This window comes from Salvia hispanica, chromosome 5 (genome assembly GCF_029641045.1).
Source record: "Salvia hispanica isolate PSC_SH4W2 chromosome 5, Shi_PSC_v1, whole genome shotgun sequence".
NCBI lineage: Eukaryota > Viridiplantae > Streptophyta > Magnoliopsida > Lamiales > Lamiaceae > Salvia > Salvia hispanica.
In genome coordinates, this window is record NC_142696.1 from 17706046 (window position 1) to 17722325 (window position 16280).

A 16280-nucleotide genomic window follows, 5' to 3' on the forward strand; every position below is an offset into this window, starting at 1 on the left:
CCCCCACATATACTTCCCATAAAGGACACATTTAGCTTTGATCAGTGTAGTGGTGTGACCTTTTCTCGATTACTTTTTTTTTCTTTTTTAGATTGGTGACGTTGAGTAGGTTCAACATCTCCATCACCACCATGCGTTTTATCTTCATGTACATAGATATTTTAGGTGTATCTCTTGTTGTTTCAATTTTTTTATTTAGCATCTATAAAAAGATTGAAATATATATATTACTGTCCCTGAAAATTTGATACATATTACCATTTTGGTCCGTCCCTGAAAATTTGATACACTTCACTTTTATCATTTTTGGTAGTGGACCACATATTCCACTAACTCATTCTTACTCACATTTTATTATAAAACTAATACTTTAAAAGTAGGACCCACATCCCACCAACTTTTTCAATTAACTTTCCATTACATTTCTTAAAACCCGTGTCGGGTCAAAGTGTAGCAAATTTTGAGGGACGGAGGTAGTAGTAACTTAGAAGTTAGAGATATAAATTTTAACAATATACTACTCCCTCTGTCCCGCTTTAGCAGTCCCATTGACTTTTCTACACTCGTTTTGTAAAAATGATAATAAATAGTTAAAGTGGAGAAATAATAAAGTAAAAAAGAGAATAATGTAGATAAGGCTCTTCTCTATTTTATTCTCTTTTTTACTTTATTATTTCTCCACTATAACTATTTATTATTATTTTTACAAAATGAGTGCAGAAAAGTCAATGGGACTGCTAAAGTGGAACGGAGGGAGTACTACATTTAAAAACAAACAATAAACTTACATGACAACTTGATGCATGGATTCTCCAAAGACTCAGAGATGACTTGTGAAACTAAGTTGGAGTGGTAAAAGGATTTTTGAAAAATGGGGATTTTTGAAATCTCTATTCTGGGCTATGGCTATTGTGTTATAAAAAGATGTATTATATTTAATGTCTAATCTTCTATTTATAGAGTTATTATGGGTCAAATTAAAGATTTATTGAGGTTGGAATTGATCTAATATGTGAACTTTTGCTAATTAAATTGAATCCCAGTTTAATTCAAGTTCAACTTAATATTATTTTAGACCGCTCTAAAACCACATCTCTAGTAATCCAAACTTCGTATTTAATTTAATTATATCATATACTTAAGCTATAAATATTGTCTGCGGCTAACTTTAATTAATTAACATCTTTAACAATAGTGGCCTAGTTCAAAAACATTATTAGTTATTCATAGAATAAATTTTTCAACTAGTTAGATTTCTAAAAATAAAACTATTTTCTGAACACCTTTAGAGGATGTTACCAACCCAGACTTTCTCGAGACATGATTCAAGACAATAACAATCCTAGCACGCTAAACATTACTTTCTCCGTCCGCGAATAGGAATCTCGTTTTTCTATTTTAGTCCGTCCGTAAATAGGAGTCCTGATTCGTTAATACTATAAATGGTAAGTAGACCCCACATTCCACCAACTCATTCCACTCACATATAATTTAAAAATAATTTATACAAATGAGACTCATATTCACTAACTTTCTTCCATCCACTTTTCTTAACAATTCTTAAAATTAGTGCCGAATTGAAATAAGACTCTTATTTACGGACAGAGAGAGTATTAATTATCACTACACAAATAAAATTTCCTGAGTTACGAATAAATCACACTCATTGATAAGTCAAAGCAATGCATAATTAGTACTCAATTGCTCAATATTATACGTATACAAATATTAAGAAACAACAATTGGCGAGACCTCATCTTATCCAGATAAGGAAACTTTTGGACCGACACCGCAACCTTTTAAGATAGGTAGTCAAAGTCTATCTAAATTGTGAAATTATAGTTTTACTTCTGCAAGAAATCTACTGTAATTATTTGTTCTATTGACCAAATTTATAATGCAGAAAATTTAGACTCATTTGTTTATAGACATAAATGCTCGTTAAACTCAAAAAAATTTATAGTGTTGACAAATGTTGATATATGTTGTATGATTGAAGGTCCATGGAAAAGATTGAACATCAACAGACAAGTTTATCTACATGGTTTCCACATTTTGGGTGAGTGACTTGATTGAGTCACTTGTGTATAGTAACTTGATCGAGTCATGCTCTCTAGAATCCTTTAGCTTTCACTTATTAGTATGATGCTTCTGCCAAGATTTCGAATTATTGTTCTGGTTTTTGTTCCATTAATTATTAATCCAAAATTAATTTAGCCAACTTAATCAATAATTAAATATATAATCCTATAATCTAATACTATTAATTTAATACTCCCTCCGTCTCCCATTAATAGTCACACTTTTCCATTTCAATCTGTCTCCAATTAAGAGTCACACTTCATTTTTACCATAAATGATAGTAGGTCCCACATTCCACTAACTCACTTCACTCACATTTTATTATAAAACCAATATAAAAAAGTGGATTCCACGTTCCAATAACTTTTTCAATTAATTTTTCTTTACATTTCTTAAAATCCGTGCCCAGTCAAACTGTAACTTCTAATGGAGGACGGAGAGAGTATATATCTTACGACATTTGCGACTTTTCACTCCTCAACTATGAATCTACCTTGACTATGACGACATAAGTAATTAAATGATGATCAGCTAAAATATTTTACTGGTGTTGTTTTACCTTTTTATCCTTAATTTAATGAGAAAACAAGCTTTGCACTGACGGGGTCAATTTGGGCAATTCGAAATGACTGAAACATATCCGGATATCATCTCCACTTTCCAATCCAGTTAACACGATAGCTTGGATTCCGGACTCTTTTGGTAGTACAAACAGCGTGCTCACCAAGCAAATGAAGAAAACCTCACTCCGTCTGAACGCAAAATTTTGAAATCCCCAAGCTCAGGAAAAGAGAAATACACTGAAATTGATTTCTCCTTCGGTCGGATATTCTACTTATTTGATCTGAGTTCGGGTAGAATTTTGTGATAAGTTGGTTTACGAACTCAATTGCTACTATTTTTTAATTTTTTTTTGGGTAACTGCCTCTAATTTAGCTGATTACTGTCACATGTAGTAGCGTATCTTAATTTATGTATCTGTTGGTTAGCAATTTTGCCTGCGAACAAGGAAATGCTGATGGAATTTATTGTGTATTTGATGTTGGAGAAGCATACTGATTCTAATTTGAGGAGCATGTGTATAGGTCGTGCATGCGTTGAATTAATTTGCAATTATTTGAGATTTTGACTTTAAAGATGAGGAATTAACGTTTCTGTGAAAAATGGTTTGTATTTATTTACTTTTAATTGTTGGCAGTTGTTGTATATGAGTGGCGAATGCTCTATTATCAATGGAAACAGTAGTAGGTATGCTTGGAGATGATGATGCTAGAAGTGAAGATTTTCCGTTGCAAGACACTGCTGATCCTGTTGTTTATCAGCTTGTTCGGGTACACAGCTTTATCCGCCGTTGATCAATATTTCTTTGTGGAAATTATTATGTGACTGGTGCTAATGTGGAAACCGTTGTATTATGTTCGGGCTTGCTTTGCATTTTCAATTCAATTGTTTCCTAGGAAATATGATTCCGCGGTCTGGAGTTTGCATGGGTTATTCAAAACCAATTAACTAAAGCAACATGTTTCATATCCCATGTACTGTGATTTTTTTTGAGGCAGGAGTTTGGTAGTGATTTTCTTTGTGCCTGATTAAATAAAATTGGGTATCTTGTAAAATTTAAGGTTGATGGCAATGGGAGATTAGTACCTGCAACAGACGATGAGGTTATATCAGCCAAAGACTTGCTCGAAGATGATAAATGTAAAGTAAGAGATATAGATGCTGGTCAGACTCTAGGATGCAGCATAAATAGTGGGAGTAAATCGTGTGGTTCAAAAAGAGCTGAGGTTGAAGGCTCAGGTCCAGTACCGAAATTTCTTTCTTTTTCCCCCTTTATTTGTCTCTGTACAATAAATGTGCATTACAGTTGCAATTTCCATTTTAACACATCATGCACAACAGTTTTCTAAGTTAATACATGTACAATGTTGAATAAGCAAAACCCCAATCTCCATGGTTTCCCCATCTTTTTAATGCATCAAGAATAAAACTAAGCTGGATCCTGGCTCAGTTGGTGCTTAGGAGTATCCACATTAGCACTTGAAAATGAACTCAAGTAACATATACCATACCTAGGCTTATAATGTTGATGAGTCCTCTCTGGGCTGTGTTTGGAAAAGTTTTGACATTTTCTTCCCGGTCCAGAACATCTTGGAGGTGTCTTATCAATGTCTTGAATACATTTATCCATAGTTGATCTTCATAGGACAGTGAATGCAGCTAGAGCCTTACTAGACTTGTGAAATCTTGGTTGTTCATAGTTGTGGTTCTAAAGTTGGCTTACACAACATGCACGATCTGTTGTTACTTGTCCCCTCTGCAGAGCACCTTGCTATCAATATTTCACCTACCTTTTCCCTTTCTCCTTTATATCAGTTCATAACCATAAGCCACTCTACATAAGCAATAAGCCAATCTACACAATCCATAAAAAATGAACCTGGAGTAAGAAAGAAATCCCAAATATTTGAGGCATTGCAGCTTTGTGACATTTGACTGATTAACTTACAGCTTTAAGTGTATGTACTTCATGCTCCTGTATGTTTTTGGGAATATCAGCTTTCACATTTCTCTAACATGCCATTTAATTTACGTGTCTGTTCCTTTTAGGATTAATTGCCAGTTAAATCACGAAGTTTGAAAAAATCGCAAATGTCCCATCTGTCCTCATTTGGGGAAATTTTAAGTTAATTTGGCACACCGGGAAAACATGGCATGAATGCCTGGTTAGTGAAGGGTTAGTTAAACAACATCATTTTCTTGTGCTAGAAACTACGTCGTTTCACTTAATAATTTTTATCTTCCAAAATCAATTATATGGATTTGTTAATTGTTCCTCTCCAGTTCTCCTTCATTCTCTTCATTTTCCAACCCCCTGTGTGAACTTTTGCCTTGGGCTCGTCTTGGACTTGGACGTCGATTCTCGGAATGTCCATGGTCTCATCCCATCGCCATGAGTCAATTTGTCATGAGTTGCCTTCCAATTTTACAAGGCATAAATTTTCATCGTCCACTTTATAATTTTTATACTAATTCAATTTTTCATCTTTCAATTCAATTTTGGCCTTTTTTTGGGGGGAGGGGGGGGGGGGTGGTATCTCATTCCAATGAAGGCTACAATGTACATGGATGGATGGACTATCATAAAATGTTGATAGAACTTAAAAAGGGAGGTCTTTTTTAGCTTGTCGAAGTTTCAGTATTCAAATGACAAAGGTTTGGACTACTTCTACACATTCCACTTGTGGAGGACTAGAGATTGATGAAGAAAATCATGGATGCTTTAAGGCCAAGTCACTCATATATGCTGAGATTCTCTTCTAAACGGTGGATACTTTAAGGCCAAGTCATTCTTGAAGACACGTCATTTTAACTATCTGAAGATGTTCATGATAATTTCCCCAGCGCAGATGTTCACTTTTCAATTTAATTTATCCTAAATGGAAGAAGAAATTTTGAAAATCATAGTCAATTATTTCCAGTTTGCTGGATTGTTGCCCTTTCAATCGGTGATCGGTGGTGACGATATCAGCGGTTGTTGGAGAAGAGAAGCGACATGACGTCATTTAGGTGAAGGGTGAGATGGGTAAGAGATGTGAGATTGAAGAGATTCATGGTGAAGTGGATTTTTTTTTTTAATTTTATGAAATAAAAAAACGTCAATTTAGGTGCTGTTTGTCATCCATGGTGTCAAATTATTACATGCATGCGCCACCTCATCTTCGCATTTGAGATTTTAAGTTTTGTGATTTGTCATTCAAGCTTTAAAGCTTACGGAACGTACCAGAATTTGACCAAACATCATGATTTTATTGTCGATTTTCCCTTCTTTTTAGATTTTTGTGATATCTGAATTATTTATCACTTTTCTGTGCAGGCCAGCCACAGCTTAAGGTCCTAGAAGTTGGTACAGAAAAGAAAAATATGTCACCTGACTCTGAAATAGGCTATACAAAAGTAGATGTTATGCATGAGGTAATCAATTTGGTGTTTCAGACATGTTAATAGCTATTGTACACAACCATATTTATTTGCTATAGTCATACTAGGCTGGATTTTTAAGGTGAGGAATGGTCCATATTTTTTAAAACCCTTATCTTTTTCAGTGGAGTATCTTGTATCCTATTGTGTCCCTAAATATCAACAACCATTAATGGAGTAATACTTTTGTCTTTAAAATTTTGTAATTTGTAGAATTATAAAATTTTTTGTTCTAACATGTACATGTTTGTTCTAGATTATGCATTTCAAAGATTTGTTTGTTATATTATGTAAATGTAACAGATCTGCTCAACATTTTCGCTGGCAATAATATGCATGTTAAATTTTACCATGCAGGAGATCTCTAAATTTGTTCCAAATGCAGTTGATGTAAGTGAATGCCAGTCTGGGAGTGTAGAGGGATGCTCAAAGCATTTAGATGAATCAGAAAAGGCCAACTCTCCTGTTGGTACTGATATTAGACCTGATTTCTCACTGTTGAATGGGGAAATACACCTTGACAGCCTATCAGTTAAAGATCTTCAGGAGATTTTTCAGGCGACATTCGGAAGACAAACTTCTGTGAAAGACAAACAGTGGCTAAAAAGGAGGATTATTATGGGATTGACTAATTCTTGTGATTTTTCAACCACAACACTAGTAGTTATTGGTAACAGAGTGGTGAAGAGAGGTAAGGATGAAACCGGTCAACGTATGGATGGTTCTGTTTTGGTTGATTGTGTAGTTACATCTGCTCTGGAGACAAATGAAAGACCAAACACTGTCCATGATGAACAAATTGAAACCCACCCAACTGGTAATGCAATGGCATTACAAAGTTCTGCTAGTCAGGATAATTGTGAGAGTAATGAGACTGACACAGAACATAGACCAGTAAAAAGAGTTCGAAAGCCCACAAGACGGTATATTGAAGAAATTTCTGAAGGAGAATCCAGAGATTCTGGTGCTCAAACTGTCTCCTCAGTTGAACCTCCGGCATGTGACCAGTCATCTGCACAAGTTTGTGTTAGATCTATTCAGAATTTTGGACTGGATCAAAGATATCTCCTCAGGAAAGATTCTCTTGGTGGTTTTGGAATTCAGGTTCCATATGTTAACCGCATTCGCCGAAGCCGTCCAAGGAAAAATTTTGTGACCCTGGTAAAGGTGCCATCATTCATTTGTTTTTTATGTGAACTTATATTTTCTTATACTCATTTTATCCAGGTTTATGGACAATGTATATGGTTACCTGATCATCTGTGTACTCGTCTTCTACGTGTCTGTCAACTGGTGAAGTGTTGAGTTATAGGAACAAATCAGGCAATGGACAAATTCGGATTAGATTGTAAAATGCTAAAAGTATTACTGTTCTGGTTGAGGTTGGCCTCATAAAGGGCAACCTAGATGACATATTTAGAAAAAAATCATACTCCCTCCGTCCTACAATAAGAGTCACATTTTGCCATTTCGGTCCGTCCCACAATAAGAGTCACATTTCACTTTTACCATAAATGGTAAGTAGGTCCCACATTCTACTAACTCGCTTCACTCACATTCTATTATAAAACCAATATAAAGAAGTGGACCCCATATTCCACTAACTCTTCCAACTCGCACTATTCTTTACATTTCGTAGAACCCGTGCCCACACCAAATGTGACTCCTATTGTGGGACGGAGGGAGTACAACATAGTTCGCTTTAAGCTTTATTAGTTGGTATGTTGCTGTATCTGTGAGGTTTAATATAAACCAAATGGAATTGGTTTCATCCAGCTAATGTTTCACAATGATAGCAGGAATATGTATAAAAAACCAGATCCTGCCCAGATGGTTTCAAGAGCCTTTTAGTTACATGAATATATCCTGATAGATGTCTGATGGAGTTTGATTAAGTTGACTTTGGTTTTTTCAGATGAATTCATCACTTATAAGTCCTCACAATTAGGCTTGTTAATATTTTGCTGGATACGTTGTTGTTGTTGTTGTTGTGAGTACTGAAGCATAATATTTGAGCAGAGAACCCATTGGGATATTTTGAATGGCATGGTGAAAATTGTATCTGGGAAACTATCTCATCTTGTTTGATTATGTTTCTCCCCTCATCCAATATTCAATATGTGCTACTGCTTTGGCTTCTTTGTTTGAAGTTATTATGCTATACAACTACTTTGTTGAATAGTGGGACCTCTATATGTGCAGTCTGTTGTCTATTCGGAAAGATGCACTTCAGAAACAGAAAGGAAAACCCTTCAGTTTGAGCAGGAAGTAAAAAGTACGGAATCATTGAAGGCTAATTTAGATGATGATGTTGCCACTGTACCCACTGCAAATGGAGGAATGAGGAGGAAGCATCATCGACCTTGGACACTTGGTGAAGTTGTTAAACTGGTTGAGGGAGTTTCAAAATATGGTGCTGGTAGATGGTCAGAGATCAAACGCCTTGCATTTTCTTCGTATTCTTACCGAACATCAGTTGACCTAAAGGTGAGTGGCTATGTGGTGAATCGCATTTGCTATACTGTTGGTCTTCTGGTTTTCACTACTAGAATAGATTGAGAAGGTGCAATCATCCTACAGGACAAATGGAGGAATCTCCTGAGAGCTAGCATGGCTGAATCACCCATGGGAAACGGGGTGAGCCACATATTCTTTCTTTGTGGGAAATTTCCACTTCAGTTTCAGTGACCTGCCAGTTTTAGCTTTTAAAACTTATGTCAGTTGTAAATGCATTTATGATGCATTTAAACATGATATCTCTTAGGAGGGTGAAGGCTGATGTTGCATAGCATAGCACCTATGTGTTTTTCAAGTCTGCATCTACCCTGAAGTTCTTATTCAAGTCATCCATGCCACCGAGACAGTTTTTATTTAATGATAGTGTTTGTGTGCTGAACTCAAAGAACTTCAACATACACAGTGTAGTAGGCTGATGATGTTGGTTGGATTTGCAGGTTCAGAATACTCGGAAGCACGCGTCAGTTCCCATTCCTACTGAAATTCTGTCGAGAGTGAGAGAACTTGCTGATATACATACACAGGTTCCTCCAAGCCTCGCCTCTAGCAAATTATTCAGACATAACGATTCCAATAATCCTGCACATGTCGTAGATGTGCATGTTAGTTAGTATTTTGATTAAGAATATTTAGGGGTAGTGTATCATAGGATTGTTGCGTAAGCATTTGTGTTAATATATCGATGTTTGTTGATAATCAGAAACAAAGCATCAATGGGGTCAGACACTTGTGTATTTGTTGTGACAGGTCACAGGATTCGGGTGCTCAGATGCCATCGGTCATGAGGTTTTTGTTCCAAATTCCTCTGTAATAGATGTTTAGTTAACAGTTAATCGCTAAATAAATCACTGATTTTGATCCGTTATGCAGTTTAGGTACTGTTAAAATATTTTGCAATGTTTTTATATAGCAATTGCGATTTCAACATTCGCAGTCTTTTCAGTTTCCAGCATTTTTTATAGAGGAATGTTGTTTTAGGGTCAATTTTGCATAAATCTATCAATATATAGTTTTTGGAGAAATTTTTTTAATACCAGTTTTGCCCTTTTTGGCGGGAAAATGTGCATTACCACTGTTGCTTTTTGCGTTTTTTTTTTGCACCATTTTATGTTAATATTCTATATCATGTTTTATTTTTGCACAATTTTCGGCCATTCTGGAAAAATGTGTAGAGGCAGCAGGTCTATATATGTTATCATGAAGGCCTATTTTTACTCTATTACAATATTTAAGAGTGCAATATATATTTATTCTAATCTGCCAAAGCATTCCATTATCCTTTAAGCCTCTTTGCAAGCCATCCTGAAAAATTAAATACACATCATTAGTAAATTTCTATTGTATTAAATATTGTTTACAAAATATAATTGACCTTCTAATTACCTACAACATGAAAAATCAAAGCAAATATTAATGACTTATAAAAATTTGTAACTAATAAGTACCTCAACTAAAAAGAAAGAATGTGTAGAATTTGTAATAAGCATATGATTAATATTTTTGTATTAATCATATAGATGATAGAATGTGTAGAGTCATAGGATGAATGTGCAACCATAAAAAAGAAAGAATGACATACCTTTATTATTATAAAAAACTGAGTTCAGAATAAGTAGGCTTTGTAGCCTCTCATGCTCATGACACCTTTTTCTATCTATCCCATGCTTGCCATCTCATCTTCTTCTCTTCTCTATGTAATGATGGTAGTTTGAAGAGAGAGAACAGACTGTTAATCTTCTTTTTCTTCTTTTCTCTCCTTTTCCTAAAGTGTAGTATTGAATATCTATACTTCTTAACTACAAAGGTTGAAACCAACATGAGTGGGAAAAGTGGAAAAGGGCCCATATCCATAATTTACTTATATACATATTCAAATGCCCCCCTATACTACATCTATCTCCTCCACCAATACTAATACTAATTATACAAATATAAACCTATTGATGAAAAAAAAACAGTGGCTTAATTAATGGTCCAATCAAATGCATTGCAGAGACTTCCCAAACAAGTTTTGAAACACTGATAAATAGGTGTGCAATCAATTGAGACTGCATTTATTCATTTATTTATGTGAACTAATGTAAACTAATTTTTTTGATGCAGTGCCTATCTCGGAACGATTCAGCCCAGAATCCGACGATCACTCCGGCGACAGACAAAGGTAGTATCTTTTCTTCTTTTCTCTCCTTTTCCTAAAGTGTAGTATTGAATATCTATACTTCTTAACTACAAAGGTTGAAACCAACATGAGTGGGAAAAGTGGAAAAGGGCCCATATCCATAATTTACTTATATACATATTCAAATGCCCCCCTATACTACATCTATCTCCTCCACCAATACTAATACTAATTATACAAATATAAACCTATTGATGAAAAAAAAACAGTGGCTTAATTAATGGTCCAATCAAATGCATTGCAGAGACTTCCCAAACAAGTTTTGAAACACTGATAAATAGGTGTGCAATCAATTGAGACTGCATTTATTCATTTATTTATGTGAACTAATGTAAACTAATTTTTTTGATGCAGTGCCTATCTCGGAACGATTCAGCCCAGAATCCGACGATCACTCCGGCGACAGACAAAGGTAGTATCTTTATATCTACCCGTTTCTGAAAATTTGAAGACCAAAATATTTAGTTTATTTTACAAATTCTGTAAAACATGAATAGAATTAAGAGAGAGATTTCTCACCGTGAACAAGGGTAACGCCGGCATGAAGGAACAGAGAGTGACGGTGCAGTGGCTGTCGGGGCCGCGGCGGCAATAACTAGGATGGGGCGTGAAACCGAGAGAGATATGACACAATGGCGAGAAGAAGAAAAGTAGACGAAGGAGAAAAAAAAGCAGCGGAAACGGTAGGCGGTTGACCGAGAGAATTGCCGGAGGTGGCGGCTGGCCGAGGTTGGTGAGATAGGTGAAGCAAGCAAGTGTGAGGTACGGCGGATGAACCGGCGATGCAGGGCGGAAGGAGCGGTGATAGTAGCAGATTTAATTGGGAAAAGAAAGAGAAATTGGAAAGAGAGGGGGGCGGCTCTTGTGTGTGAAGAAGTATTAGGGTTAGATTAAATATTAATTTATGTAGTAAAATTGGGATTTATTTCATGTATATTCTATAATAAATAATAATAGTGATAGTAATAATTTTGTACTAATTGATATTCTCTTTTTTTAGTAACGGGGATTTAATTTGGGTGGTGGGACTTGGGACGATTAATAGTGATATTAATAATTTTGTACTAATTCATATTAGTAAGTACTACTTCTTCCATCCCAAAGAAGATGATCCCTTTCTTGAGCGGCACAGGATTTTATGCAACTTTATTTTGTGTGTTGAGAGGAGAGAGTAAAGTAAGAGATATAATAAAGTAGAGATAAAAGTGTTTCCATTTTAAGTAATGGGTTATCTTAGTTGGGATAAATTAAAAAGGAAAGTGAGTTATTTTCAATGGGACGGAGGGAGTATGTTTTTGTAAAACTGTAAGTATAAAAAAACTTAGCTGATTATAAGTAAATAAAAAATTATATATTAATATTGAAAAAAATTAAAATGCCAAACCTAAAATATCAAAAGTGATCGTTTTATAATTATAGTGAGATTTGAATATTCACTTGATGACTGATGTATTTATGGAGTTAGTTTCCAATTGATTGTAGAAATTAATTATACTAAGTTTTATATTACTAATTATATTCTGTTAGAAAAATTACTAGCTCTAAATATATATAAATATCAAATCTAAAATTTCAAACGTTTTGAGTTAGTGTAAAATTTGAATATTTATTTCAGTGTATATATATAGTTAATTTTTAATTATTCGAGAACTAATTTATAGTAAGGTCTGTGACACTAATTATATTTAATTATAAAATGCTTATAGTACTCCTGTCAATCTTAACAGAATAAAATTAGTTTGTTAAAAAATTATTATAATAAATGTTTATAATTTATATTTTTAAAGGTATATTTGATTATGCTTTCATCAAATCTTTTTAATATACTTTTATAATTTAATATTTTATAAAATATCATTATTACTTTTTATTTTAATTATAATAAACCAAACAAACCAAACAAATTTTTTGTTCCTTTCGGGTATGCCAAAGTCATTATAATAAATACTCATTACAGTTTCAATTTTAAGGGTTTTTATTTTATTGATTGGTAAACTAAATTTATTGTGATATAATTAAATTATTGTAAATATTTGTCGATATAATATAAGTATATAATAATTAAATTATTAATCATATTTTATTCAAGATATATACCTATAAGTACTATTATCTATTGACTTAAATTATGCTAAAGCGAGTATATTAATTGTGGAAATTTTAGGTTATTTTAGTATTTGCTTGCACATGTTGGCCTATTTCTAAAATGCATGTTTTTAGTCGTGGGCAAATATATGTTTTATTTTCAAGAGACAAAATTATATACTACTGTTCTATAATGATGACGTTGATGTTACATTTGATTCTATTATTATATTGTTTACTAAAACATTTTCTATAATTAAAGTGTATTTGAATTTTTCTATTTGATTGAAAGTACTTTAATGTGTAGAGTCAAATTAAATATTGATTTATTCCAATAATTTGTTGTTGATGCTTATACTATGCTTGAGACTGGTCGTCTACTGTTTGTTAGAACCTAGCAAAAAAAATTATGTGCTATGATGTATAGTGGTTTGGTGGAGGTTGTACTGCGAGGTGAGACAGATGGTTCGATGCATGGTAAATCAATCATTCTGCCTTCCAGTTCTGTTGGTGGTGCAAGATATATGATCCAAAATTATCAAGATGCGATGGCTATTTATAGATGGATTGGTTATCCAAATTTATTTATTACATTTACATGTAATCCGAAGTGGCCAGAGATTATTACCCCTCCGTTTTTTAAAAATAGCAACTATTTCCATTTTGGGTCGTTCCTAAAAAATAGAAATTTTAGAATCTTTCTATTTTAGGACATGGACCCTACAATCTACCAACTCTACTTTCACTATTTTTTATCTTTCTCTCTTACTTTACTCGATTTTTTTTTATTCTCTTTTACTTTACCAATTTTTCTCACTTACTTTACTAATTGTGTATTAAAACCAATGCCGTTTTAAATGTTTATATCTTTTGAATACGGAGGGAGTAGATTTCTTGGAGTTAAGAGACTAAAATTAGATGATCGTCCAGATATTGTATGTAGGATTTTCAAATTATCTGATTTTATTTTTTAGTCTTTACTTACACATATTTTATATTTATTTTAATTTTATTTTATATTTATTTTTTTAAATTCTTTTGTTCCATGCATAGCATGGGTGTTAACACTAGTTTACAACCACACACATCAAACTGGAAGGGGTGATTCTATTGTACTTCTATTTTGTGGCTATGTTGTGCTTTCGACTAGATATGATATAACATGGTAGTTTTAACTAATTAATTATCATAATTTTGTGTTTGATAGCTAAATACAGTTGTGAGTTATGTTTGATACAAGTAAAATGTAAAGAATATAATTGGGACAGAAAATAGTAGAGCTGATAAAGTTGGTATTTGAGTTGGTCTTTGAAAATACAATTTCATGTAGCGAAGGTAGGATTGGAAAATCGTCCAGATTAGGTAGCTAGCGGGTAAACCTAATATCGACCCAATTCAATAAAGTCAAACACTAACCCAGCCCGAAATCACCGGATTCTTATCGGGTCCGAACCCAATAAATTTATACGGGTTATTGTGTCATGCAAAAAAAATGTCAGCTCCATCGTTAATGATAGTAAGTTATTACTATACAATTTAACTTGACACGACATGTTAACAATCAGAATATGATATTACACCATAAAATATGAATATTACAATTAAAACTTGTTATAGCATGATTAGAAATTTTATCATGATTTAAATCTAAATAATAAAATTAAAATTTAATGCTATATTTTTTAATTAATAAAAATAATTAAAACAATATTTTTATTTTAACGATAACCCAAATCCGACCTTAACCTGACCCTATAAGAACCCAAACGCAAAAATTGCGTATTCATGTTAGGTTAACTCGTGTGTTTATATCAGATTATCGTGTCGGGTAAAAAATTGTTAGCTTAAGCGAAGAAGATTGAAAAGAATAGAGAGTTAAGAAAATGAAGAGAAAATGCAAACAGAAATAGGTTTTTCAATAGGTTTCATGCGGATCAGATACAAGACAGGAGTCACATAAAATTTAACATAACTACCAAACATATAATTTAATAGGAATAACTCTCATTATAGTAATATAACATAGCCACCAAACAATTCATAAGGCCTCGTTTGGTTGCACTGATAGGCCTAGATAAGGCCTCCTATCGGACTTATTCCAACCGTTTGGTTGCCATGATATACTACTGAAATTTCGCGGTTTTCGTGTGCTCTCCATTCTCTTTTTGTATCTTAATATCGTTGTGAGCTGCTCAAGTTAGATCGTCGACCTGATCAGGCTAGCCTATTTCTGTCTGCTAACTGCAAAATGCGGGTGAGTGGGTCCGGTAAAAGCTCAGGCTGATCAACTCGACTTACGTCCGACCCGAGTGAGATGAAACGAAGAACTAACAAGCGCGTGCTTCCAAAACCTTAACCCACTAATACTAATTTAATTAGTATAGGGAAGTAAGGATCGATCCCACAAAGATGAGGCGTTTGTAAGGGTTTGTTTGCATGACACGGCTTGGGCTGCTTGGCTGCTGCCACACTTTCTAGGGGGTGGGTTAAGTTTTAACTACTTGACTTGGACAAGAAAACTAAACTGAACAACTTAACTAAACTACTTGATCAACTAGACTGGCATTACTATAAATAGACAAACAGAATAAATGGGGACTGTCAGTCCCCTGCAAAAAGCATTGTAAAGTAAAAGCTTTCTAACTTCATCTTCTTTAACAAATCAACATAGAAAACAGAACATGAAACAAATCTGGAAAGTTAAAGAAGACGAAACATGAGAAAGCACATAAAACTTAAATTTTACTCCTAAGATCTAAGCTACGACTACGTGAAAACAAGAAACGAAACATAAACTCCTAGATCTAGACATACGAAGACGACTCAAATGTAAAACATCGAATCTGAATCGAACCAAACAGACCAAAATAAATCTAAGCTAAGACTCGAAGCATAAAAGCAAAAACGAAGATAGATCTAAAGCATAAAACATAAAATAGGACACAAAGTTGGAAAATGAAAACAGAAGCGGTCTCGATCACATTTTGATGCATCAGTACGTATTGAAGCAGTAGGTATTGGAGCATTAAGAAATTAAGAAATATATTTGCGCATTCAGAAAATAGTAGAGCTGATACAGTAGGTATTGGAGCATTAATAAATTAAGAAATATATTTGAGCATTTAGAAAATAGTAGAGCTGATAAAGTTGGTATTTGAGTTGGTCTTTGAAAATACAATTTCATGTAGCGAAGGTAGGATTGGAAAATCGTCCAGATTAGGTAGCTAGCGGGTAAACCTAATATCGACCCAATTCAATAAAGTCAAACACTAACCCAGCCCGAAATCACCGGATTCTTATCGGGTCCGAACCCAATAAATTTATACGGGTTATTGTGTCATGCAAAAAAAATGTCAGCTCCATCGTTAATGATAGTAAGTTATTACTATACAATTTAACTTGACACGACATGTTAACAATCAGAATATGATATTAC

General features: G+C 33.9%; 1 protein-coding gene and 1 long non-coding RNA gene across 9 annotated transcripts; both read left to right on the forward strand.

Moving 5' to 3' along the window:
- The first annotated feature begins 2760 nt into the window (after window positions 1-2760).
- On the forward strand, window positions 2761-9507 carry TRFL6 (TRF-like 6). Of its 8 annotated transcripts, none has more exons than XM_048085417.2 (9): window positions 2761-2903; window positions 3281-3413; window positions 3705-3882; window positions 5960-6057; window positions 6421-7230; window positions 8266-8550; window positions 8644-8700; window positions 9018-9104; window positions 9281-9507. In XM_048085417.2, exons 2-9 carry the CDS (start codon window positions 3315-3317, stop codon window positions 9389-9391), a joined length of 1725 nt encoding a protein of 574 aa, XP_047941374.1. In that variant the 5' UTR covers window positions 2761-2903; window positions 3281-3314; the 3' UTR covers window positions 9392-9507. The 8 variants fall into 8 exon arrangements, with proteins under 8 accessions (XP_047941374.1, XP_047941373.1, XP_047941372.1 ...); XM_048085416.2 differs by having other exon boundaries at window positions 2773-2999; XM_048085415.2 differs by having other exon boundaries at window positions 2773-2953.
- Window positions 9508-9842: 335 nt separating this feature from the next.
- LOC125186247 (uncharacterized) lies at window positions 9843-11730 on the forward strand. The gene is made up of 3 exons (XR_007170392.2): window positions 9843-10741; window positions 11114-11171; window positions 11289-11730. It is a non-coding gene; the product is annotated as an uncharacterized LOC125186247 (long non-coding RNA).
- The last annotated feature ends 4550 nt before the right edge of the window (window positions 11731-16280 follow it).

What these genes read in the sequence shown, in the direction of transcription:
- TRFL6 (XM_048085417.2), top strand. Translation starts at nt 3,315, where the DNA reads ATGGAAACAGTAGTAGGTATGCTTGGAGATGATGATGCTAGAAGTGAA. An exon ending in TTGTTTATCAGCTTGTTCGG is followed by an intron (nt 3,414 to 3,704) that starts GTACACAGCTTT and finishes GTAAAATTTAAG; the next exon opens with GTTGATGGCAATGGGAGATT. An exon ending in TTGCTGATATACATACACAG is followed by an intron (nt 9,105 to 9,280) that starts GTTCCTCCAAGC and finishes GTTGATAATCAG; the next exon opens with AAACAAAGCATCAATGGGGT.